General features: G+C 39.6%; 1 protein-coding gene across 1 annotated transcript; it reads left to right on the top strand.

Annotated features, from left to right (window-relative positions):
- The first annotated feature begins 16,472 nt into the window (after positions 1-16,472).
- Positions 16,473-20,679, top strand: LOC136876969 (ubiquitin carboxyl-terminal hydrolase 15). Its single transcript, XM_067150740.2, has one exon. It carries the CDS (start codon positions 16,794-16,796, stop codon positions 19,548-19,550), a length of 2,757 nt encoding a protein of 918 aa, XP_067006841.1. The 5' UTR covers positions 16,473-16,793; the 3' UTR covers positions 19,551-20,679.
- The last annotated feature ends 6,762 nt before the right edge of the window (positions 20,680-27,441 follow it).

Raw genomic sequence — 27,441 nt, 5'->3', positions numbered from 1 at the left:
AGGGTTGTCTTCTGCCAAGCTTGCAGTAAGGAGGTAAGTTCGTTTGTTCCTTTTATCCCATTTTTGTGACTGAACTATGATTGCATTTCATTATAGCATTTTTAGGCCTATTAAATTACGTATTGTGGAAAGTTGTTTTGTTGCATTGCTGTATTAGTCGTGAACTTTCAATAATTTATATTGCTAAAATTTATATAACCATATAATTATTACTGAACGAGGAGTTAGAACGCCGGTGGCCTCTTCTCTCAGAGTTGATAAAAATTAAAAACCGGTATTCGGAACTCTGATTCATTTCCTGTGAAAGTAGAGATTTACAACTGAACTAATTTATTTTCTTTCTCTTTCTTAATCTGATTACCTTCCAGGGTAGGTGTTTCCCTCAGACTCCGCGAAGGATCCCACCTCTACTGTCTCAAGGGCAGTATCCTGCAGCGTGAGACTTTGGATGGGGTACAACAGGGGAGGAGGACTAGTACCTCACCCAGGCAGCCTCACCTTCTATGCTGAACAGGGGCCTTGTGAAGGCATGGGAAGATTGGAAGGGACAGGCAAAGAAGCGGGAAGGAAGTGGCCGCGTCCTTAAGTTATCGTAGGTAACATCACGGCATTTCTCTGTAGGAGAAGTGGGAAACCACGGAAAAGCACTTCGAGGATGGCTGAGATGGGAATCGAACCGACCTCTACTCAGTTGACCTCCCAAGGCTGAGTGGACCCCGTTCCAACCCTCGTGCCACTTTTCAAATTTCGTGGCAGAGCCGGGAATCGAACCCGGGCTCCGTGGGTGGCGGCTAATCACGCTAACTACTACACCACACGCGGACTACAACTGAAATTTAATTTTTAAAAAATGTAACTTTCACCAGCGCTATATGTAGGCTCTAGTGAACTCTATTACGCTTCTACTAACCCTTCGCGAAACATAGATTGAAGATTGAATGTGGTGCCGCTAGAACGATGTCACAGAGGCTAGACATACAGGATGGCATGGCTTGGACGATGTTACAGCATGATTTACAAGGCTACAAAGACTATCTTTACAAGATCAGGTCAGACCCTTGGTCTAGATTGGTGAGGTCCGGTTAGTAACCGTTGTGCTGGGGGAGCAAGCAAAGAGAGTCTGGGGTGCGTAAGCTCTAGCATCCCATCTAGAGTCTTTCTAAACTGTGACACAAAGTAAGGTTATGGGCGCATGCCATGACAGTTTCAAATCACGCGGTTTTCTAATTTTTAACGGGGGTGGCAGCCTTGTGGGCACACACGATACAGCATCTATTGCAGGCAACAGAAAATAGTCCTCAAGACAGCTGACCCGGCTGACCAAAGCCGGTTAATAGCAACATATAAAATGTTCACAAATCTGAGATTTGTAGTGCCTCCGTTTTAATTCTTCTATATAAGAATACTGCTAGGGGCAGCTTGGTGAGTCCCTGGCAGGCATATAGGAAGGATCTCTCCTCTACGCTATTCAGGTATCGTTTCACGTCATTTCTTATTATTATATCTTCACCCGATGAACTCGACAGGAAACTGCCAGATTATATCTGAACATTTTAGGACATTTTTCCAGTTAAATTACGAATTCTCTTGTTCCTACTTTACAATTTTGTACTTCTAGAAACATCACCTCTAATAGTATTTTTCTTTTTTTATGAAACAAATGCATGATTATACTACTGTAAGCATTATTGCCATTTAGCCCACCTGTAGAAATTTAAAATATAGGAACATTGTAATTTAAGTCAATTTTATTATTTTTAGATCAAATGTGAAAAGATACCATACAGATCAACATAGAAATACTGTGATGCATTTGACACGAGTACAGAAAGCTGTGTCATCGCAGATTTTCTACCTATCTACTGTGAACAGCAACCAACAACTGTTTTCTATAGACCTGTGCACTGCAATGGTGGGAGCTAATATCCCCCTACATAAACTGGAACATCTTCAAAATTCAACAAGCTGCCGGGAGCAATCACCGAGTTGGGGAAGGTGGCTTTCCCCTAGTGGAGTCCTTTAGGGTTATGGAAGAAGTCAGGAGAAGGTTAGACCAAACCTCTGTGAAGGTAACCGTCGTCAGGAAAAGTTCCATAAGAGTCCTGCAGCATAATCCATGATGCAAAGCGACGGTAAAAGTAGTCAGGGTGCTACGAGGTGAGGTAGATGAAGCAGTTGAACTAAAACCAGATGAAGTGGCTTCATTGAAGTTTTGTCCAATCACTTCCTGCGATTTTGAGAGATCTTTCTCTCAGTACAAAACAGTCTTCCCGACAGGAGAACAACATTGTCACTGGAAAACATTGAAAAGTTGCTTGTTGTGCATTCCTTTTATAGTAATTGAGTGTGTTATTAAATTATAAGTATTTTTCATGCCTATTTTGTTGCCTATTTTACACGTTAGTGCCTATTTACATGCCTATTATGGCTAATTTAAGAGCATATACGCCTGCCTACTTTAACAGTTTAGTGCCTATAATTCTCGTCTCTAATTACTAGAAAGTAGTTCTAGTTAATATGTTTTGGAGGAGAGATTATAGTGGTTATGATGGTGTGATTATAGTGGATAAGCTGGATTTGGTATGTAAGTGATCGGTGGTTTATGCTGAAAGTAGGATGAGGTGAGTATAAATTGTTGGTGAATTGTGCTCTGGAGGTGTGTTTAGATTGGCACGTGGATGGTAATTGTGATTTGGAAGTAATGGTGAGTTGATGTTATTTGTATGTTTTGGAGGAGTGATTATGATGAAGTTGTTGGTGAAATGTGTTCTGGAGGTGTGTTTGAGAGAGGGTGAGGATGAGGTGGAGCTGGAGGTATATATAGGTGAAATGTGTTTGGGCAGTACACTGACTGACAGAGCAAATACAACACCAAGAAGGAGTGGTCAGAACTTTATGCCAATTGCAGGGTAGACTGACGTCACTGAGGTATGCTCATGATGTGAAATGCGCCGCTGTGCTGCGCACGTAGCGAACGATAAATGGGACACGGCGTTGGCGAATGGCCCACTTCGTACCGTGATTTCTCAGCCGACAGTCATTGTAGAACGTGTTGTCGTGTGCCACAGGACACGTGTATAGCTAAGAATGCCAGGCCGCCGTCAACGGAGGCATTTCCAGCAGACAGACGACTTTACGAGGGGTATGGTGATCGGGCTGAGAAGGGCAGGTTGGTCGCTTCGTCAAATCGCAGCCGATACCGATGCCAAGCGGTGGCAGCCCCGCACGCCACGTCAACCGCCATTCTTCAGCATGTGCAGGACACCCTGGCTGTTCCAATATCGACCAGAACAATTTCCCGTCGATTGGTTGAAGGAGGCCTGCACTCCCGGCGTCCGCTCAGAAGACTACCATTGACTCCACAGCATAGACGTGCACGCCTGGCATGCCGCCGGGCTAGAGCGACTTGGATGAGGGAATGGCGGAACGTCGTGTTCTCTGATGAGTCACGCTTCTGTTCTGTCAGTGATAGTCACCGCAGACGAGTGTGGCGTCGGCGTGGAGAAAGGTCAAATCCGGCAGTAACTGTGGAGCGCCCTACCGCTAGACAACGCGGCATCATGGTTTGGGGCGCTATTGCGTATGATTCCACGTCACCTCTAGTGCGTATTCAAGGCACGTTAAATACCCACCGCTACGTGCAGCATGTGCTGCGGCCGGTGGCACTCCCGTACCTTCAGGGGCTGCCCAATGCTCTGTTTCAGCAGGATAATGCCCGCCCACACACTGCTCGCATCTCCCAACAGGCTCTACGAGGTGTACAGATGCTTCCGTGGCCAGCGTACTCTCCGGATCTCTCACCAATCGAACACGTGTGGGATCTCATTGGACGCCGTTTGAAAACTCTGCCCCAGCCTCGTACGGACGACCAACTGTGGCAAATGGTTGACAGAGAATGGAGAACCATCCCTCAGGACACCATCCGCACTCTTATTGACTCTGTACCTCGACGTGTTTCTGCGTGCATCGCCGCTCGCGGTGGTCCTACATCCTACTGAGTCGATGCCGTGCGCATTGTGTAACCTGCATATCGGTTTGAAATAAACATCAATTATTCGTCCGTGCCGTCTCTGTTTTTCCCCAACTTTCATCCCTTTCGAACCACTCCTTCTTGGTGTTGCATTTGCTCTGTCAGTCAGTGTATGATGAAATTGTTGCTATGGTGAAAGTATTGGTGAAATGTGTTTTGGAGCTGTGTTCATTGTGAGAGAGAGGGTGAGGATGAGGTGGGGCTAGAGGTATATATTATTGAGTCGGTAAATGTTGGAGAGAGTATGTTAGTGATATTATAGATTTTATTGAGTTGGTAATGTAGAGAATGGCTGGGTATTTAAATGAGATTAAGCATGGAGAGATATGATGACTGTAACAGAGTGTAGTAGTGTAAGGATTAAATTGCAACATACGCGGCTGGCGATGTAAGCATTAACTCAGCTAGACAGAGTGAGTCAAGTGAGGAATGAAATGTGCAAAGGTTTGCGTGACGAAATAGGAGGGACAAGATGGTCGTTGAGATTGGACATGCCACGAGGTGACGGAGGATGACTACTGTGGTGACCTGCATCTTGGGGGTCACGTTTCCGGAGTATCCGAAGGACCTCATGGCATGTCCAAGGAGAATATTGTTTCCTTTTCCTTGATTATTATTATTATTATTATTATTATTATTATTATTATTATTATTATTATTATTATTATTATTATTATTATTATTATTATTATTATTATTATTATTATTATTATTTTGTTCATTTACCCTGTTTTTGATCGTTTATGCCCATTGCATGCCAAGGCCTATGGATCACTAATAAGGGTTGATCCTTGCCATATGGCAGTGCATATGAGGAATGATTGCCCTTTATTGTCAGTTTAATGTATTTATATGGTTTTTATTGTATGTCGTTTAGGCTATACCAAATTTGAACCATGTATTGAGTGGAAACCTGTGAGGTTCAATAAATTCAATAAATTCAATTCATGGACTCACGAGCTTGGTTCGAAAACCACAGATGCAATGCTAGACCGCCGCAAAAATAGGCAAGGCTGATCGAAAATAATCGTAGCAGTCATAATTTTCGTCGACCCGCTACCCGGGACATCCAAATTACCTCACGTGGACAAACATGGATTAAAGCCCGTAGCGTCAAATCATACACTATACCAATGCTCAATCATGATTCAAAACGACGAGAAAACAGACGTGCATGGTCTCAAAACCCACAAACACACAGACCCAAACAAACGGATAGGTAGATACCACTCTCCGTTCTCGCACGTGTGCACACAAACAAAGAAAGAAAAAATTACAACACACACAAAATAAATTAACTAAGACGCCGCAAAGACAGTTAATAAAAGACTACGGAAGTGCAATCACATAGAACCGTTCTTGTAACTATGGCACGTGAAATAAAATAAAATACTTGGGAGCAGCACATCCGGAGTCTCAAAATGTTAACGTCAATCAGAATAAAGACTCCCAACAGAGAGCCAAGCGTTGAAATAAGTAAATACAAGATAGGAGCAATTTATAGATCAATAAGCACATTTTAAATATCAGTTTGCTCATCATTTTCGATCCCTCTATTGTTGGTTTCACGAGCAGACCAAACTTACACTCGGGAAGCGAGAGACAGACTCTTATTATTATTATTATTATTATTATTATTATTATTATTATTATTATTATTATTATTATTATTATTATTATTATTATTATTATTATTATTATTATTCTAGAATGATGTGGTTGGACCAAGACCAACTACAATTACATCAGACCCTCATGCAGAAAAAACATGGCGGACATCGGCGTGCGATATGAGAGGTTGAGGGAAAGGTTATGCATGTTTATTCCGAGTCACCTAAAGAAAATATCACAAGTCGAACCTCGTGAAATGCAACTCACTAACTTAAAATATGAATGATTAAACACCATAAGTAGCGTTATCGCGTATTGTAAGTCTAAGTGAAATTTCAGAGGGGAAGAAACGAAGGGAGAATTATTGTATCAACGTCAGGTTGAAACACAGAGTATAAAAAATATTTCACATATGAATCTCCGGTCAGCAAATACAATATATAGATGTCAACAAAGTACATTATTAACCTTACATGAAATACTATGTAACACCACCATTAACCATAGCCATTATGTAAAAAACGCAAACAAATTTCCCCAACAAAATTTCAACCCTCCAAAATCCACCTGTATTGTTGAGTAGGTACAAGCGATATTTGTATGATAAACTTGACCGTCTAAAGCACTCGTAACATTAAAACTCATCAGAATTGATGGCATAATTGTATTTTATAGAAAAAAGAACATAATCCTCACGTTAACTCACGGAAAATGGGGTTAGGTTTAGTTTACGCATGTTCACTGTAAAACGTTGAAAATTAATTAAGTTACATCATTCTTGCACCACAGTTTAAGATTAATTAAGTCTCTAAATCATAAATCTTGGTCATGATTTTCTGGATCTTTCTGGGACTGATTTAATTTTCTTTGTAGTAAGGTACGTTGGCTGATAGGGTAAATGCTAGGATAGGCATCATTAGTTTTAACTTCTGAAGTTTGCGCGGCACTGGAATTAGATCACCACCTTCTATAGGTATATGTCTTCCCTCAGAATACATTTGATTTCAAAAATGATAAAATCATTAATGCACACAACATTATTAGTCCTATGATTCGTTTCGAAGTTTTCCTTACGAATGCTCTTAACCCAATTTCGCCTTAATACTAGGTCTATTGGAAACGGGAACACTGAGCTCTTACTTACATCCAGGCACACAGCACATTGAACTATAAACATATTGCATAGGTAACTAAAAATAAAGTACTTTCGGAGAAGAACACGAGAATCAAAATTAACCTAATCACCACCGATATTGTTGGAATAAATAAGCTCTTTGAGAACAAACAGCTTCTTACGGCACTGAAAGAGGATCTATAATCTTCTTAAGACCATAAATAAATATCATGTGTGATTAATAATATTCAAATTTCCATAAATATTTGGTAACAACACGGCTTATACAAATCAAAACAAACGCATGCTAGCACTCCAGCTGCCGCCATTATGGACAGTTTCGATAGGTCGGTTAAGGTCTGAGATATTGTAGTTGGTCTTAAAGTATTAAAGTATTTGGTTGGACTCATTTGTTAGAGAGACAGACTCCACCACAACACAGATGGCTAGAGCGCCATCTTCAAGGAGAAACTATAAGTTTCACGTCATATTTTGGTAATGTTATCGCTAATGGCGACAACGACAGTCAAGGAAATGTAAAAATAAAGGAAGTGCATCACCAAGGTAGGCTTGGTTCAGCCATCGCCCTCTACTATGACTGCGCTAATACGCTTTCCCAATACAGCAATTTGAGAGGTATGGGCTTAGTTCCCATTTTTACCACCGAGCGCTGCTTCGCTGGCATTGAAACACGATTGTTCATTACAGTACACGTTAAGTGTTTTGTATATTTCTGTTCAAATATATAGTCTGTCACTCAATAAACATATTTGAATCACACCTTACACCTTAATAAAGAAATTCAGTGAAGAACGTACCCCTCTGCAGCAGAAAACCCGAAAAAATAATGTTAACGGTACGTAGTAAATACTGTAGAAAATAAATAATTTCACACATTTTACTGTTTAAGTGTTTCGCGTTCTCGTGTTCAAATCTTACAAAGATCTATGTAATTTAAGTGGCTATGTTATTTAAGAATACAGGAATAGCACACTCGCACATAACTTTACTCAATAACTACGAATGTCCGATTTCAGGACAACTGAAGTGAGGACAATCACGCAACACAGGCACTAAATAGTCACTCATAGACGCAACAGGATTTTTATGTACAAATGGTTGTGCTTTCAATACAAAATCATGAATAACTTTCAAAATCCAGAGTGACAAATCAGATGGGTACTGCAGCCTGCTGTTTTAATCTCTTTTATAAATCAAGTCCATTAGCACTGTAGAACACCTTGGTCTTGTCAAAAGAATCAAGCATCTTATCCGGCTACATTTGTGCTACTGACATGTTAACTTATGTCGAATCAACATTTTATCGATAACATGTATTTGACAGTGGTACCTGCGTTAAAAATCGTGCATATCTGAATGCGAATGGTCTTTTAAATATTCTAGGGCTGTTATTACTTCAGTCGCGAAAATATATTTCGCGCGCCGCACATTCATTATCTTAAACTTAGACGGCTCAATGTCTTTGCATGTAAGAAAAATGAACCGGTTTCACAGTTTCATTTAATTGCATCTGATGCAGTTTCTTGATAAAATCACCATTTATATCCTGGGAACCATCAAACATAGATTTTTTGTGTAAAGAATTTCTTACTTTTCAGAATGTGCCATTTGTGGAAAGCAAGAAGAGGGATTTCACTATCAACAGGATGGCAGATCTTCGGTTTAATGTGTTTTGAAGAAGACATTCTTCTTATCCTGCTTATATTAGTCTTATGATTGTCACTCACAGTGCGCAACACAAGAAAAACGCAGGCTTCGTCTTCCTGTATTGTCTTGAGTGTTATAGTATGTAGCTCGGTACCTGAAACCCTCTTATAAAATAAAAATGCTGTTGTAACCTTTATTTTGTAGTCACAGCGGAAATGATAAAACAGAAAATGTTATTGACCAGGATAATTCGATTTCTACTTTCGCTTGCATGACAGTCATGTTGAGTAGTTTTTATTTGCTCAACATGGAATGAAGCGTCTCTCTGTTGAAAGAAGGTGTCGAGTTTCTTGTCATATAACATCTGCTGTTCGATGGACTACCAACAATCACAATCTCTCTGCTTAATTTAGGCACTGACTTTCTGCTAAGAGGCGCTCCTTTACTAAGAGTGTTATTCCAGTCTCGCAGTTTATATCTCCTACGTAGCGTGAAAGTGTTTATTTATTCAGTTTGACAAACATATCGTTTCGATGATCTCGAATTGAAATTCGGCAAGAAATCCTTTCTTGAAATAACATTTAGCCATTTACGACGTTGTTGCTCGTTGAGAGGAAATTCATGAAACGAAATCCCCCTTCCCGATCTGCTTTTCATCTTACTTTAAGGCACACAGCAGTAAACAATATTATGTGCATACACATTAAGACGGTTCACGACCAAAGAAACAAACCAAATAAGGTAAACACAGGCTCAGATTACACCAGCACTCTCAGCAAAGATCACCGTGTGTGTCTCGTCAAGCAGAATACCAGTAATGCCAGGTTCTCAGCCTGAACTGGTAACCACGTCGTGTTCGCTGGTTTACATGTGTGACTGGGCGAATTCTTCTTATTCTTCTTCTTCTTCTTCTTCTTCTTCTTCTTCTTCTTCTTCTTCTTCTTCTTCTTGATGGTGTGGGTTGGACTCTGCGGATTTCGTCCAGTCACTATATTTATGGTATAAACTCAAGTGTCTTGGATATGAAATTTTGTTATATGCGTTTTATTTTGAATGTGAGATAGATAATATGTTATGGGACCAATTATTGAAAGAAAAAAATCACACGCTTTGTTATGATTCGCTTGTATTTATCTGTAGAGGTTGGAATAAATTTTACAGTGGAAACAAGAAGCATATTTTTACTATATCAAGGAGGGAATAGCTCACCTTTTATAAATGCAATTTGGACTCATCAATAAATTTATTTAATGTATCAATTAAAGTGGGAGTGAGGGTTGACAATAAACAGGAAACACTTGTAGGAAGGGGAATGGATAAATTTAAAAGGCGTTGCATAAATTGACGACGGGGAGAATCAAATTGTGGACACTGAAATAAAATGTGATTACTGTCACCATGTGGGTGGCCACACACGCAGGTAGAGAGGTTAGAAAGGTGGAAATGGTACTTGTATTGTGGTGTAAGTGCGTGGTTGAAACGAAGACGTATGATATTTGTGATATGCCTACGAGTGTATGATCCATAAAAAACCAAGGTTTATGAGGAATATGCGGCTGAATTTGATAAAAAAATTGCCTTTTGTATGAGTGGAATATTGCCAATTCTCTTGCCACGAACTGTATGCTACATCGTAAAGTACAGGAAGGAAGTCAAGGGGAGGAAGGGCTACAAGAATTGGTGCTTTATTTTGAGTACTAGCTGCCTTAGCTGCAGAATCAGCTCGCTCATTTCCAAAAATACCGGAATGCCCTGGGATCCACACTACAGTTATGTACACGCCTGATTGTTCGAGCTGATACAATAAATATTTCACATTGTATAAATACCAATTATAAGAGAGTTTGGGAGAGGTTAATGCGTGAAGTATACTTTGAGCATCCGTATATATAGTTGTTCGTTTATAATGCTGTTGCTGAACGTGAATAAGTGCTTGTCTAATTGCAAATAACTCTGCAGAAAATATAGAAAAATTATATGGTAAATGGAAAGTTTCAATTATATTGAAATTGGGAATAAAGAATGCTGCTCCTACGCCTTTTACGGACTTAAAACCGTCAGTATATATACTGATTTCGTTCTCAGATAAGGAAATTTTATTTTTTTTGGATTCGGAAGGACTATGAAGAACATTGTGTTCTAAAGGAGAAAGGTGAGTTGTAGAGGATATTATGATCTTAGGTTGGAAAAGTAGGCTATTATAAGGGATAGAATACATAGGAAGTTTTGGCAAACGTAGAAATTTATCGCTGTGCGTGCACAACAGTTTGTATGCCTGATAGATAGCAGGGGTTCGTTCTCCTCTTGGGGGATGTTTCGTATAATATTCATGTAGAAGCTGTAATTTTGGAATTAATGGTGACCGAGCCAAAGCAAATTTCTTTAGAAGGTATTTACCTGCTAAAGACTTTCTACGGATCCACAAAGGATATTCACCTGTTTCTACAAGTAAGGCATTTGTAGGAGTAGTTTTTTAATGCACCTATACATATTCGAAGCGCTTTGTATTGTATGGTATTGAGATGTGAAACTATGGAAGGTGCGGCCATATCTATAAAAATGCACAATAATCTAATACAGAGCGAATTGTAGCACGATAAAGCGATAAAGCTACTAATGGATCTGCTCCCCAAATTCTACGTGTCACTGTTTTAAGGATTTGGATATACCCGTCCGTTTTTTGCCGAATTGCATTAATATGATGTTTCCACGAGAGCTTATGATCAAATATGATACCGAGGTATGTGTGTTGAAGTGAGAACGGAACTAGAAATTCATCAAGTATTAAGGGGGAGTGGTCATACGATCTCTTGTGCGTAAAAAGCATTGCTGTGCATTTAGGAATTGATAGAGTTAGAGCATGGGTATCCAACCACTTAATTACGTCACGCATTACACTAGCTAAGATCCTCCTGCATTCAGGGATGCTCTCATGGGAGATATATATAGTAAAATCATCAGCGTAGGACAAAACTCTAGAGTATGGTGAAATTATCTGTTCTAATTCACGCATATAAAAAGCAAATAGAACACCGCTTAAAACGTCCCCCTGTGGTAAACCGGTCGAAGTCTGTCTACCCTCAAGTGGAGTATGTGGTGTTTTAACGATAAGAGTGCGGTATGTAAGTAACTGATATAAAAGTAATATGAACTTATACGGAAATCCATCTGATCCAAGTTTTTCCCATAGTAAATGTAAGAGGACTGAATCATATGCACCTTTGATATCTAAAAATAGAGCAATTGTACTATGTTTGCGATATCTAGCTAACAAAAGATCAACGATGAAAATATTAAGGGGGTCTTGTGTACACCTTCCTTTAAGGAAAGCATATTGTGATTTGGGTATGAGGTGATAATATTCCATAATCCAGACCAAACGATTTAATAGTATTTTTAGGAATGTTTTTCTTACACATGAACCCAACACGATTCCTCTATAATGCACCGGGTTGGTTGGCGTTTTTCCAGGTTTAAGTATTGGTATAAGATGAAAGATGTTCCATTCTGTAGGGATATTTCCAGCAGCTAAGATATTATTAAAATATTCGAGTATTATCTTATGGGTTGAAGATGGCAACAATTGAAGCATAGCATAGGTTATTGAATCTGGACCGGGAGCAGAACTTGTCGAAGATATAACTGTTTGAGTTAATTCATGAAGTTGAATAGGTTGTAATAAAGTTGAATATAGAGTAGATTGGGAAACATTTTGAGGAAAAGGGAAGGGAACGGTATAATCTGGACTAAGAGAAATGAGAAACGGGGTAAGAATCTCTCGCGGAATGGGTGAATATGGGCGTTGTTGGGCAGCACGCGTAAGAGTTCTAATTGCATTCCACAAACAGGCAGTGGACATTTGTGAAGTCAAAGATGATATGAAGGTTTTCCAGGCTGTCCGTCTCTTTTCATGAAATACTTGTTTCATTCTTGCATTATGACGCTTTAAACATAAATAATGTTGCAACGTCATATCATTTCGGTACGTCTGAAATAAACGTTTTCGTTTTAATACTAATTGGTGGCACTCACTATCCCACCAGTGTATATACTGATAGGGTCGTAAATACGTGGACACACAAGGTTTGTAAGGATGAAATGTATCAATGTAGGTATTAATAATAGAATGAAGTGTATTATACGAGATAGGAGTTTGCTGAAGGTTACTAAGTTGATTGTGTATAAATGTGCAGTAAGTTTGCTTATCGAAAGTGTGAAATGAGCGGATATTGCTACAGATTTGAGTTGCTCCTTGCGGTAAGCATGGTTTTCCAATACCATGCGTGATAAATATAGGATAATGATCACTGGAATATGTGTCTGATAGTGTTTGCCATGTGATTATGGGAGCCATGTGGGATCTACAAAGAGTTAGATCTACAGCACTAGGAGGTGTGTCAGGAGGGGATATTCTCGTGGGAGATCCATCATTTAATAATGTGAAATCATATTGCTGAAACTCAGATAGGAGATGAATTCCCTTTGGTGTATCATGCTGACTTCCCCATAACGTATGGTGACAGTTGAAGTCTCCGAAGATAATGACGTGATCTAAAGTATGAAATTGACAAAAAAATTGTGCCCATTGATTTGCAGTAATGTAAACATCAGGAGGGCAGTAGACATTAATGAAATGGATATTATTGTGCGTAACACCTATGGCGAAAGTATAAAGAATTAGGTAAGTGATAGGTAAAATATGATAGGTAAGATTTTGTTGAATAAAAACCGCTACGCCAGCACTACCTGGTCCATCTTGTCGTTCAAGATTGAAACCAGGTAAACGAAATGTGGAAGAGCAGGAAAACCATGTTTCCTGAATGATAATGATATTAGAAGAGGTTTCGCGGATTAATAATTGTAACTCATGTTTTTTAGGAACTATGCTTCTTGCATTCCACTGCAAAATGCGAATCATATAATGCCATCGTATTAGTTATTTGATTCCTTAAAAGATATATAGTATGTGAGAGTTGCCCTTCTTCTCCGGCACTTTGTAATAGGAGTCCTATGATTTTTAGAATTTCTTGTTGAAGTTGACATTTTTTCTGATGTAGAATAGTTGCCTGCTGTGATTGTGAATTGCTGATACTCTTAGAAGGGGGTGATGTAGAAGAAGAAGAAGAAGTTGAAGGATCAGTAGGGGTTACCTGGTGGGATAGATAGACTGGCCCCTGTGAGGGAGTTCGTTCATTACGTAAAATTGCCATATATTGTTCCTTATCAAACCCGGGGGTTGGAGTGGGTCTTGGAGTTTGTATTACCACTTGGGTGAATTTTCTTTTTTTAGGATTTTCTGGAGGAAGGGGAGTAGAGGGGTCATTTCGTGGAAGGGGGGGGGGAGTGATTTGGATGCTGTTGTGGATAGTAAATGGGTAGCGTAACTTTCGCTTTAGCCTCTTCAAACGAAAGGTAATCCGTACCGGTACTCATAACTTTTTTTTATTTCTTGTTGGTATTTATGCTCTGGACATCCGTTAGATCCGGTTGAATGACTACCCTTACAGTTTGCACATTTTTGAAACTCTTCGGTACACTGATTGGTGGGATGTGCAAGAGAACATTTTCTGCATCTGACAAATTGAGCTTTGCACTGTTTTTCTGTGTGACCATATCGTTGGCATTTTCGACATAATATGGGTGAGAAAATGAACTGTTCAACTTGTAAATATACGCTAAAAAGAGAAACGTATTGCGGCAAAGCCTGGGTTCGGAAAATAATTTTAACAGACCCTGTAGGTAGATACTCAATATTCTCATTATTGACTACCCGTCTGTTGAGTCTTTGTACTGACTTAATGGGAACGGTAGATTGTATATATTTGAGTATTTCATCATCCGTGAGGTTTTTATCAACGTCTCGGATCAGGCCAACTCTTAGTATATTTGAGGACGGAATGTATGCTTTTAACTTTAATGTGTCGAGAATGGAATGGCACAAAAAATCGTTAGCTTGTAAGGCAGTAGTAAATGACACTTGTAAACGATTCCTCCCTTTTCGGGTAATGGATTTCACATTTAAAGCATTTTCGTGAAAATATCGCCCAAGTGCCATAGGGTGTAATTGTCCAAGATGCTGGTTATTATTGGATTCTACGAATACGTTAAATGGGCCATAATGATTGGGAGGGTAAAAATCCTTTTCTATTTGAACACTAGCACCGTTATTTACTTGATTATTCTTTTGAGCAGGTGATTGTTCAGAGCTTTGAAGTGATTCATTTTCCATTAAATCTTCTACTTCCTGATTCATTGGTATTTGATCACTCAAATTATGTCCGCCTCCTCCGCTGGAGGCGGCCATCGTACCCACAAATAACTAACAATTAATATCGATTAAGTGATAAACACAGTACCTATATCAAATGTATAGGAAGCACACGTGACACACTCAGTGCACTAGTGAACTTAAGCGAACAGCTTGAATGATCCGCACGAACTCGTAAAAAATCACTAACGCAATCGCAAAAACGTTATGCAGATCTCAGAAATCCTCAATGTACCACGCGGATACTAATAAATACTAATAAACTTTCTAACTATTTTCCGAAATTCAAAACAACACCTCTTTACGTGACTGGGCGAATGAGAAGGCGTATTAGCGAAGTCATATTAGAGGGCGATGGTTCAGCACAGCAATGTTACGAAAATGCTGCAAACTTCGAGTTGGGAAGACTTGGAAGTAAGGAGATGCGATGCTAGACTGTGTGGTATGTTTCGAGGTGTCATTGGAGAGATGGTGTGGAATGACATTTGTAGGTGAATAAGCTTGAGTGAAACATTTTAAAGTAGGAATGATAAAGATATGACTATAAAGTTGGAATTCAAGAAGACAAATTGGGGAACATATTAATGTATAGGACGAGGAGTAAGGGATTGGAATGAATTATGAAGGAAAATGGCCGATATATTTCCAAGTTCTTTGAAAACTTTTAAAAACAGATAGGTAAACAATTGGTAGGGAATCTGCTACCTGGGCGACTGTCCTCAATACAGTTCTTGATGAGATTGATATTTCTGGGAAATTTATTTCTCGGTTAATTCTCTCATTACGTGCCCGATGCTTAATTGAACCGAATAGGGAAAGAGGTGCACCTTGTGGTAGATCTGTCTCAACAGAGATAGTAGGCTACTTGTTGTGGTTGGATTATCTGTCGGAAAATTTACGACCCGTGTGCTAAGCTTAAATGATATAGGAATGGGCCCAATCAAATATCAAGAAGAAGAAAATAGAGGAATGGTGCTAAGTGTTCGCTCAATATGATCATGTTGTATGTTGTCGAAGGCCATAGAAATATTATGAAATATAACAAAGCAACGTTCCTTCTTAATTTTAGCGTCTTTAATGCAGCCGTTTATAACTGATGTGTTAACAAATATCCCAGGACAGGATATGAAACTATTTCGGCTGGAATTGAGTTCGACAGTCTTTCTAAGTACGGTATATCACACGTTCGATGATTCATCGCAGAATTGAGTATGTTGTCGCCGGCCTCCAGTTCTGGATGTTATCTGAGTAGGCATTTATGTGTTAAAACAGTCCTAGATCCTTTTTAGCAACAATAAGAAAAAGAAGAGACCAGTTAATTGGCCATCTCTATAGGCACAATGGATTCATAGTTAATGTCATAGAAGGAAAGATTCAAGGTAAAAGAGGAAGAGGAAGACCTAGACTGCAATATTCAAGACAGATCAGAGATGACGTAGGAACAGGCTCATATGTGGAAATGAAGAGCTTAGCGGATTACAGAGAAGAGTGGAGAAGACGAATTGTTGCCAACCAATCTTAGGATTGAGAATTAAGAAGAGAGCCCGTTTGAAATCCGTTGGCTCAAATCCCAAACGAAGCTTGTAGGCGGAAATGAAAGAAATGGTTTGATAAGCTTCAAGCTCTTTAATGACCTTCAGCCGTATGTTAAGTTATTCTTTCTTGAAATAAATATTTACTCGTTGACAAGTATTGATTATAACTATTCTCTATGATGGATGATTCTCTATTCCGTGACGGTGATATTTAACACGTTTGGAAGTAACAGATGAAATATGCTAAGCGTGTGAAAGGGGATGACTTTCTCTAGTGTAAACTGCAACCGGCGGTTGTTATAGCTAAAAAATCTTCTGGCCTAATTGTATGTCAATCGCCTTTGACCACTGTTTAAAGGAAGCTGCATATTGAAACGGCGTGATGTACAGCAATTTAATTGTAACTGTGGACACTTTTGGGTACCTGAGTGTGTGTCTCAAGATTTTCTACTGCAAGCAATCTTTTGTTTAGAAGGTTGAAAGGTCTTCCCTTCTAGCAAGTAGTGTGGAACGATTCCTTTATTTAATCTATCCATGAAGTAATGTATTAAAGACACTTATATTAATATGGCGGAAATGAGAACTGAACAACCTAGTTTGGATGAACAAAAGAAAATAACAGAATCGCTGTTGGGCAAACAATTCAAGACTAATGACACATGGTATATGGTGGACTTCAGGTGGTTCAAGACTTTTAAATGGTATGTCGGTATGGATACATCGAATTGTGGTTCTAAAATTGGACAGCAACATCCTGGACCTATAGACAATAGTGCTCTCTTAAAAAATGATTCAGAGGAGTTACGAGATCATTTAATTACAAACCTGGATTATGTGCTGGTACCCGAAGAGCTTTGGAACCATCTTCTTAATTGGTATGGAATGGTTGCAGATCAACCTTCTTTACCTAGAAAAGTTATTGACTTTGGGTTGTTTTCCAGAAGTCTAAACGTTGAAGTGTACCTTGTGCAACTTAGGTTTTGTAAAGATTTTGACTTCGAAAATGAAGTAGTGTATCAGTTCAGCAAAGGAGATAGTATTGCACATATAGCCGACACTGCAAAGAAACTCTTAAATATTCCAGGTCATGTGAACGTTCGTTTGTGGACATCTTTTAATATGAATAATACTTTTGATATGATTGATATGAACAGTAGAGTTCAAGATGAAGGACTGTGTGTAAATCAACTTGTAGTTGTTGAGACCTGCCAGCCAGATGGTACGTGGCAAAAGCAGCCTAAAATATCTGCTGGTTTGAATGACTCGATTCACCATTTCATTAAACCTGGTGTACGTAAAGGTTTATTGGCAAGTGAAACTCCATTGCCCAGTAAAAGCTCTAGTTCCCTTAAATTTCAGGAACTAGGCAATGAGACTAAATCTTCAAGGTCTAGTGATGATGTTAACAAACTTACTAATCGTGGTGTTATGATTGATCGAGCTGGAGTACTTCATATGAATGAGGAAGACAACAGTTCTGTTGGCTCAATCAGATCTTCACGTTATACCAATGATTATGATGCCAGCTGTAGTTTCTCTGAATCAGTGCAGAAGTACACCCCAGGACTCTGCGGATTGTACAATATAGGCAATACTTGTTTTATGAACAGTGTTATTCAGTGTATGAGCAATTGCCCACCAATCACTGAATATTTTGTAACAGGTAAATACCTAGATGAGCTGAACACAGTCAATCCTTTAGGTAGGAGAGGAGAAATTGCCAAGGCATTTGGAGAATTAATTAAATCAATGTGGTCAGGACAACATTCTGTCACTGTGCCCCAGAGATTTAAGCATCAAGTTGGAAAATTTGCTCCTCAGTTTTCAGGCAATAATCAAAATGATTGCCATGAATTATTAACGTTCCTCTTAGATGGACTCCATGAAGATTTAAACAGAATTAAAAATAAACCCTATGGAGAACTTAATAACTCTCACGACCGTCCTGATGAGGTGTTAGCTGCTGAAGCTTGGGAAAACCATCGAAAGAGAAATGATTCAATTATTATTGATAATTTTCATGGACTTTTGAAGTCAACAGTTGAGTGTCCAGAGTGTTCTAAAGTATCTGTTACCTTTGACCCATTTTGTTATCTTTCACTGCCTTTGCCCACTAAAAGGGAACGGTGCATTGAGGTTATGTTATTTCCTTTTGATGCAAGAAAGAAGCCTCAAGGTTATAAAGTGCTGGTACCAAGGAACGGTTGTATTCAGGATTTGCACCTAGCCATTGGTCACATGTGTCGTTTGAGTGCTGATGAACTATTGGTAACAGAAATTGTTAAGCATCATTTCCATCGGTTTTTCTCTGCTAACGATTCATTGGAGAGCATAGATTCCAAAGACTATATCGCTGTATTTGAAATTCCTAAATTAGAAAACCATGTAAATATACCTGTCTGCCTATGGCAGTTAAACAACAGGCAGACATTTAATTTCAGTCAGTTATTTGGACATCCAATGATTCTTACTCTTCCAGAGTCGTCCTGCTCATTTGATGATCTGTATGCTGCCATTTTAGTGAAATTATGTCGTTACATTATGATTCCGCAAGAAAATGGTAGTACGTGGTGGACACAAATCTCAATGTACGATGGTAATAATCCCACTTCTAGGTATGCAACTTTGCCACATCTAATGCGCAACTTACCTCGCCGCCTTTTTACTCTTCATGTAATCAATGCCTCCACAGCTTCAGTTGTGTATAAATTTAAAGGCGATGAAGCAGATATCCAAATGCCATTTACAGACACAATGGGTCATAAGTATTTGGCTGCTCAGTGGACTCCACAAAATCGCACCCAGTACTTCAATGGACAAGTGGTCAACGATATTGATTGGCATGACTTACCCCGTCAAGTTGATTCAGATAGAGTTCAACTAAGTGATTGCTTGGCCCTGTATACCATGCGTGAGAAACTTGGTGGTGATGATGCATGGTATTGTCCTACATGTAAGAAGCATCAACGAGCTACCAAAAAAATAGATCTGTGGAGTTTACCTTCTATATTGATAATACATTTGAAGAGATTCTCTTACACTAGAATTAGCCGTGACAAAATCAACACTTACGTGGAGTATCCTACTGAGGATCTGAATATGTCAAGATTCATTATCAACCCCAATCATCCCCCTGCACGATATAAGCTAATTGGTGTGTGTAATCATTATGGTGTTTTGGCTTTAGGACATTATACAGCATTTGCTCTAAATAAGGATACACAGGAATGGTACAATTTTGATGACTGTAATGTATCCTCGATGTGTAAAGAATCTGTAGTGTCTAATTCTGCCTATGTACTGTTTTATATGCGATGTGACTAGCTTGAAAGTTTAGTAAGTTGTCTGTAAAGGAAGTGCCTGTATCCTGTATCCTCTCAAGCCATCCTGAAATAAGGAGGTTATGTGTCTTATTTATGATTCAGCAAAAGTTGTGGAGTGTACAAATGGTGTTTAGGGTATGCTTTTCTCAGGTTTTAGAGTTTCCATGGATTTTGTTAAATATTTATGTAATTCAGAATTCACTCATCCTGATTTTATAAATTAGGAAGGAGTACATAAGTATTTATAAATAGAAACTGAATTATGCTGACAGTTATTGGGGGGTCTAATTTGGAAACAATGTGCAGTATTAAAATTGTTCAGGGAGTGGACATCTAAAATTTTATTGAGGTGTTCTTCCAAAGGAACTAACGCCAATAGATGGGATGCGTTTGTATTCCATATAACTTAGGTCTAGTTCAGTTTACATGAGATATTCAGTCTGTTTTATCATGATTGTGAACAGTATCTTGTTTGCTCTAATGAAGTTATCTGATCTAAGAATGCACTTTCTTCTGTGTATTTTTAAAAGAATTCTCCTAGTAGATCTTTGTTTGTCCATCCGCCTTGAGAAATTTTATGAACAGTATTTTCACATAAATGTAGGTGGCAGGAAAAGAGTGTTGAATTTATAAAAGTGACTTAGGTTTCTAGAATGCTTTTGTTGCCCATGAAAGCAAAGAATGAAGATTTTGACTTGCACTCAACGTATAAGGTAATTAACTATTATAATTCAACTACGAGTTAAACGTGTAATGATTCTCTGTTTCTTACATACATTTTTATCAACATGTGTTCAATCTCTGCATTAAATTTAGGAACATTTAGCCAGCATTGAAGTAATTGGCTTGAACAAAAAAAAAGATGTTGAATGCAAACGAAGAATTCACAGCCAAGTATGTTTGCCTTGAGTTCAATCTAGAATGTATTAAAATGACAAGTTCTAATTCAACTGATAGTTGTAAGAGCTCCTAGTATCTCTCTAACATTATTATCCTTAAAATGGCTCTCGTAAATCTCTCTAAATTTTGTTCATCTCCTTGAATGTTGTGCTGCTGATTTAGAATGGCTCTGATTGGATTTGTTTGTGCAGATTTTGAATAATAAACAGCCTTTCGTTTTGTGTTCTATATATTCTGGTTCTGGTAGTTGTATTGTATTTCATCAAACCTTCAGATTTGTTAGCAGTGATCCTTCCTTATCCTTGACAAACAGAATGTTGATGTTTTGAAAGAAGCTGCGGGTGTCCCCTCTTTTATGCGAATAATTGGTTTTATGAATAAATTGCATAAAGTGAGTTGAATTTATCAAGGGTGAAATTAGTATAGGTAGGGGTTTCTTCAGAAAGATGCAAGAATATGTAATCTTTACACATGAGCAAAAGAACTTTCCAATTTCTCCATAAATAGTGCTCCCCCACCTTTTTTAATTTATTTATTGGTTTAACAAAATGTGATGATAAGATGGAAAAAAAACTAGGACTGGGAAGGAAGCAACCATGGCTTTAATTTGCTTGGTGAGTAAATAGAAAACCATCTTCAGGGTTGCCGATGGTGGAATTTAAACTTGCCATCTCCTGAATTCAAGCTTACAGATATGCAACCCATACCATGCAACTAGCTTGCTTGGTGGTGCCTTTATAGCTGTTATCTCAGTCATTGACATTCTCACCCTACTTTTACGACTTTCATTTTAATTTTATGTGCTTGATTTCTTATTGTTTTATGTTGATATTGATCCTGAAATCCTTGTAGCTCTGCCTGTGTGCTCAATATGTTCATATCTCTTCATAACTTCAGATTTTCCCTCCAGTGTTACATATTTTCTCTGTTATTTAGTCTTAAAACTCACGTTTGCACTGCACGACTCCAGCAAGGGAACTTACTAGTTCTACATCTTCTGCGAGACTGACATTTATAAACAGTATGATACCACCTTGCCAAAATGGTCCATGCATTAAGTCACATGATCACGCATAGAGTGACTGCGAATTTGCTAGTAGTTGCAATTTTTCATACATTATAATTATAGACCATTATGCCTTTCAGCATTCACTCTGCAAGCCTCTGTGAATTTTCTAAACGTTGCCACAATCCTCTATTTGCAACTAGTGCTGTGGCCTCAATTAGTTCTATACCTCTTATCTTTAAATTGTTACAAACCGATTTAAAGATAATTGTCATCTTGGTGTACCCTCTACTTCTCTTATCCTCCTTAACAGAGTCCATTATTCTCCTAGGTAACCTATCCTCCTCCATTCGCCTCACATGACCCCACCACTGAAGCCGCTTCATGCGTACAGCTTCATCCACCGACTTCAATCCTAACTTAGTCTTTATCTCCTCATTCTTGGTACCTTCCTGCCGTTGTTCCCACCTGTTTGTATCAGCAATCATTCTTGCTACTTTCATGTCTGTTACTTCTAACTTATGAATAAGATATCCTGAGTCCACCCAGCTTTCGCTCCCATAAAGCAAAACCAAACCCCATGGCACTATAGCCCTTGAAGGGCCTTGGCCTACCAAGCGACCGCTGCTTAGCCCGAAGGCCTGCAGATTACGAGGTGTCGTGTGGTCAGCGCGACGAATCCTCTCGGCCGTTATTCTTGGCTTTCTAGACCGGGGCTGCTATCTCACCGTCAGATAGCTCCTCGAATCCAATCACGTAGGCTGAGTGGACCTCGAACCAGCCCTCAGGTCCAGGTAAAAATCCCTGACCTTGCCGGGAATCGAACCCGGGGCCTCCGGGTAAGACGCAGGCACATTACCCCTACACCACGAGGACGGCCCCATAAAGCAAAGTTGGTCTAAAAACAGACCGATGTAAAGATAGTTTCATCCGGGAGTTGACTTCCTTCTTACAGAATACTGTTGATCGCAAATGAGAGCTCACTCCATTAGCTTTACTATATCTTGATTCAATCTCGCTTACAATATTACCATTCTGAGAGAACACAACCTAAATACTTCAAATTATCTACCTGTTTCAGCTTTGTATTATCAATCTGGCATTCAGTTCTGTTGAATTTCTTACTACTGACATCACTTTAGTCTTCGAAAGGCTGATTTTCATACCATACTCATTGCACCTTTTTTCAATTTCCAAGTTATTAGACTGCAGACTTTCAGCCCAATGTGCCATTAAGACCAAGTCATCAGCATAGGCCAAACTGCATACTACATTTCCACCTTACTGAATCCCTCTCTGCCACTTTATACCTTTCAGCAGATGATCCATGTAAACTATGAACAGCAAAGGTGAAAGATTACAGCCTTGTCTAACCCTTGTAAATTTAATGATTTCAAATTGCATTATACCAAAAACATGTAAAATGAAATCGCATGTAACACAGGATATGTGTACTGTAATTTTAACAAATGCCTGATAAGGAGTACTGACATAGGGAAGTGGAGGAGAGTAGTTTAGCTACATAGCTATATGTTAAATGATATTAGAGTTTTAAGTGGTGCTCTTGTATAATGTAATTGCTTCATTTAGTTCATACATAATATTATTTTGCTGATGTACGAATGTGTTACGAACGTGGTCATTTATCATATCAAGTTCTTTGCAATTCACATTTTATAATTTCCTAGGCCTCTCTCAATCAACTTCCTAGACATACATGAATTGGGCAAGAAAACCAAAAATCATCAACAAACTGAAGCTGATAATGACAAATTAATTCAGAGTAAGACATGGGTATTCAAACTTAAATTAACAACCAGAGTTGTGACTCATTAAACCTGTTCTCAACAGATGGAATGAAATGAAATGTCGTATAGCTTTTAGTGCCAGGATATCCCAGGATGGGTTCGGCTCGCCAGGTGCAGGTCTTTCTATTTGACACCTGTAGGCGACCTGCGCGCCGTGATGAGGATGAAATGATGATGAAGACAACACATACACCCAGCCCCCATGCCATTGGAATTAACCAATTAAGGTTAAAATCCCCGACCCGGCCGGGAATCAAACCCGGGACCCTCTGAACCGAAGGCCAGTACGCTGACCGTTCAGCCAACGAGTCAGATCTCAACAGATTATATTGTCCAATTATAGTAATTTTCTTGTAAAGGTGCATAATCTTTCCTGAAAGCATACAATCACATATTCTCGTAGACTTTGAGGTTTTTACGGATGTGTAACATTTCTGCCATTAGTGGGAGATATCCATTTCTGTTGAGTTTTTATCTTCAGTGTTTTCTGTGGTGAACTCTCTTAATTGGCACCATTTATGTCTAAGTAAACCTCGGTTAAAACTGTTATCCTTTTATCTTGTCATACCAAACCCTATGTAAGTAAAAGAGAACAAGTTTTCTTTTACAGTTTACTTTACGTCGCAGCAAAACATGTTTTATGGCGACAATGGAATAAAAAAGGGCCAGGAGTGGAAAGGTAGTGAATATGGCCTTAATTAAGGTACAGCCCCAGCATTTGCCTGGTGTGAAAATGGGAAACCACGGAAAACCATCTTCAGGGCTGCTGATGGGGTTTAAACCCACTATCTCCCAAATGTAAGCTGTTAGCTATATGGCCCAAACCACACAGCCACTTTCTTGGTGACAACAAAACAGTTAACATGCAGGTAGCCTAAATGGTGTTGGTTTAAAATTTATGCACACTGTAGGCGAGGCCATACGATGATTAATATTATTACTGAAACACGTATGAAATTTTTGAAGAGGATAAAGTACACTGACTGACAGAGCAAATGCAACACCAAGAAGGAGTGGTTCGAAAGGGATGAAAGTTGGGGAAAAAACAGAGACGGCACGGACGAATAATTGATGTTTATTTCAAACCGATATGCAGGTTACACAATGCGCACGGCATCGACTCAGTAGGATGTAGGACCACCGCGAGCGGCGATGCACGCAGAAACACGTCGAGGTACAGAGTCAATACGAGTGCGGATGGTGTCCTGAGGGATGGTTCTCCATTCTCTGTCAACCATTTGCCACAGTTGTCGTCCGTACGAGGCTGGGGCAGAGTTTGCAAACGGCGTCCAATGAGATCCCACACGTGTTCGATTGGTGAGAGATCCGGAGAGTACGCTGGCCACGGAAGCATCTGTACACCTCGTAGAGCCTGTTGGGAGATGCGAGCAGTGTGTGGGCGGGCATTATCCTGCTGAAACAGAGCATTGGGCAGCCCCTGAAGGTACGGGAGTGCCACCGGCCGCAGCACATGCTGCACGTAGCGGTGGGCATTTAACGTGCCTTGAATACGCACTAGAGGTGACGTGGAATCATACGCAATAGCGCCCCAAACCATGATGCCGCGTTGTCTAGCGGTAGGGCGCTCCACAGTTACTGCCGGATTTGACCTTTTTCCACACCGACGCCACACTCGTCTGCGGTGACTATCACTGACAGAACAGAAGCGTGACTCATCGGAGAACACGACGTTCCGCCATTCCCTCATCCAAGTCGCTCTAGCCCGGCGGCATGCCAGGCGTGCACGTCTATGCTGTGGAGTCAATGGTAGTCTTCTGAGCGGACGCCGGGAGTGCAGGCCTCCTTCAACCAATCGACGGGAAATTGTTCTGGTCGATATTGGAACAGCCAGGGTGTCTAGCACATGCTGAAGAATGGCGGTTGACGTGGCGTGCGGGGCTGCCACCGCTTGGCGGCGGATGCGCCGATCCTCGCGTGCTGACGTCACTCGGGCTGCGCCTGGACCCCTCGCACGTGCCACATGTCCCTGCGCCAACCATCTTCGCCACAGGCGCTGCACCGTGGACACATCCCTATGGGTATCGGCTGCGATTTGACGAAGCGACCAACCTGCCCTTCTCAGCCCGATCACCATACCCCTCGTAAAGTCGTCTGTCTGCTGGAAATGCCTCCGTTGACGGCGGCCTGGCATTCTTAGCTATACACGTGTCCTGTGGCACACGACAACACGTTCTACAATGACTGTCGGCTGAGAAATCACGGTACGAAGTGGGCCATTCGCCAACGCCGTGTCCCATTTATCGTTCGCTACGTGCGCAGCACAGCGGCGCATTTCACATCATGAGCATACCTCAGTGACGTCAGTCTACCCTGCAATTGGCATAAAGTTCTGACCACTCCTTCTTGGTGTTGCATTTGCTCTGTCAGTCAGTGTATAAGTAAAACTTTCAGTGACCGCTCTTGATACGTGAGCAAATTCGTATATAGAGTAGCATTCTCTATCTATATAAATAAAATAAAAGTTGTATGTATGTACATAAGTTATGTGCATCACGAGAAAACAGCTAAACAGAATTTTATGAAAATCGGTACTTAAGATCCTCAGTGAAGACTACGCTATAAATAATTTTATTAACTCTGGGTGAAACAGGAGTTTGGAGGATGGTGTAAATAACATTTTCAAATTATCTCCCTCTGTTAATACTGTTCCTATCAATAAATGCACAACAAAAGTTGTAGAAAATAACATTTCCAATATTTTTTTTTTTTGCTAGGGGCTTTACGTCGCACCGACACAGATAGGTCTTATGGCGATGATCATTTCCAATATTACGCACTGTTCAGACTGATTCTAGGATGAATAACAATGGAAATATTTAATTTTTTTTAATTTCTTTTCTGCAACCTACTGTCATGTTAATCCTGTCAAACAATATTTTGTAACAAAGAGAGAAGAAATAGTGAATTTTGATCTTCCATGTCTCATACACTTTTATTGTAGTAAAAAAAAAATATTAATAGGTTGCATATCCTCATATTTGAAAGTATTGTCTGTCCCAAAGCAAGCCGTGGACGGACGTCTGCGTAACGTGCGATCTAGATGGAATTAACTTGCCTGTCTGAATATTGGCAGGGAAGAGTTAGATAACTTTCTTTCTTATCTTGCCATTCTTCTGGATCATACGTACTCCAAAAACTACTGGTACTTGACACACTGATCTATCATAATATTTGAGCTATAATTTTCAAGATTCTGACCAGATGAAGATGCTCTTAACGCCATTTTAAGAAACAGCAAAATTGATGAGATTATGAGAAAAAGCAATTTGATTGTTTGAGATGAGGGCACTATGGTAAACAAAAAGGTGGGAGAATTATAAAATCGGATGCTAAAGGACATAAGGAAGACGAGCATATGTATGGGAGCATGAGGATGTTATTTGCAGGAAATTTCAATTAGACACTGCTAGTTGTAGCAGGTGGGGCAGGAGTGTATAAAATGCAAGTTGCTTCTGGCCACAAGCTGAGAAGCTGTTTCTGACAACCAATATACGTATGCTTTTGTCTATTTACATGGATCTTAACTGCTACATGCTCTAAAGACTAATGATTATCAGCACATGACACTGTTATTCGTGTATGCCCATAGTGAATTAATGCTAAAATTTGGACTCTGTCAAACTGGGAAATAAGCATTGCATGTGTAACATAAATACTAGTTTAAGCTTGTACTGCACTGTATACACTAAAACAGCCTTCACCTGAAATACCATAAAATGTGCTTAATCCTACAATATTTCAAACCTTTTTGAGGTGTATAGAAGGAGAATGGGTGGCACACCAGGATGCTGTAGTGGAAATAGCAAAGGAATGCCTAGAAACAACTGTGTATAAAGATGGGAATAAGCTAACATCTTGGTGAAATGATGAGATCAGGTCAACTTGTAAATGTATAAAGGAAGAGTATCAAAACTGGCTCCAAACAAGAACCGATTTCGATTGGGAAGTGTTTGGAGATGGAAGAAACAGAGCAAAACAAATTATCATTGAGTCCAAGAAACAACTGTTGGAAGATTTTGAAAATAATCTACAAAGGCTGGATAAAGCAGCAGCAAAACATTTCTGGATTATAACAAAGAATCTTGGAAAGGCATATTGTATTCTTAAGTAAATTGGGTGAACTCGTAGATTCTACGGAATCACTGGACTGATGGAGG

Source organism: Anabrus simplex, chromosome 7 (assembly GCF_040414725.1).
Source record: "Anabrus simplex isolate iqAnaSimp1 chromosome 7, ASM4041472v1, whole genome shotgun sequence".
Lineage (NCBI taxonomy): Eukaryota > Metazoa > Arthropoda > Insecta > Orthoptera > Tettigoniidae > Anabrus > Anabrus simplex.
Note: the sequence above shows the minus strand (reverse complement) of the source record. Positions and strands in the feature narration are given on the sequence as shown.

Excerpts from the sequence above, each read along its gene's own strand:
- LOC136876969 (XM_067150740.2), top strand. The coding sequence starts at position 16,794 with ATGGCGGAAATGAGAACTGAACAACCTAGTTTGGATGAACAAAAGAAA.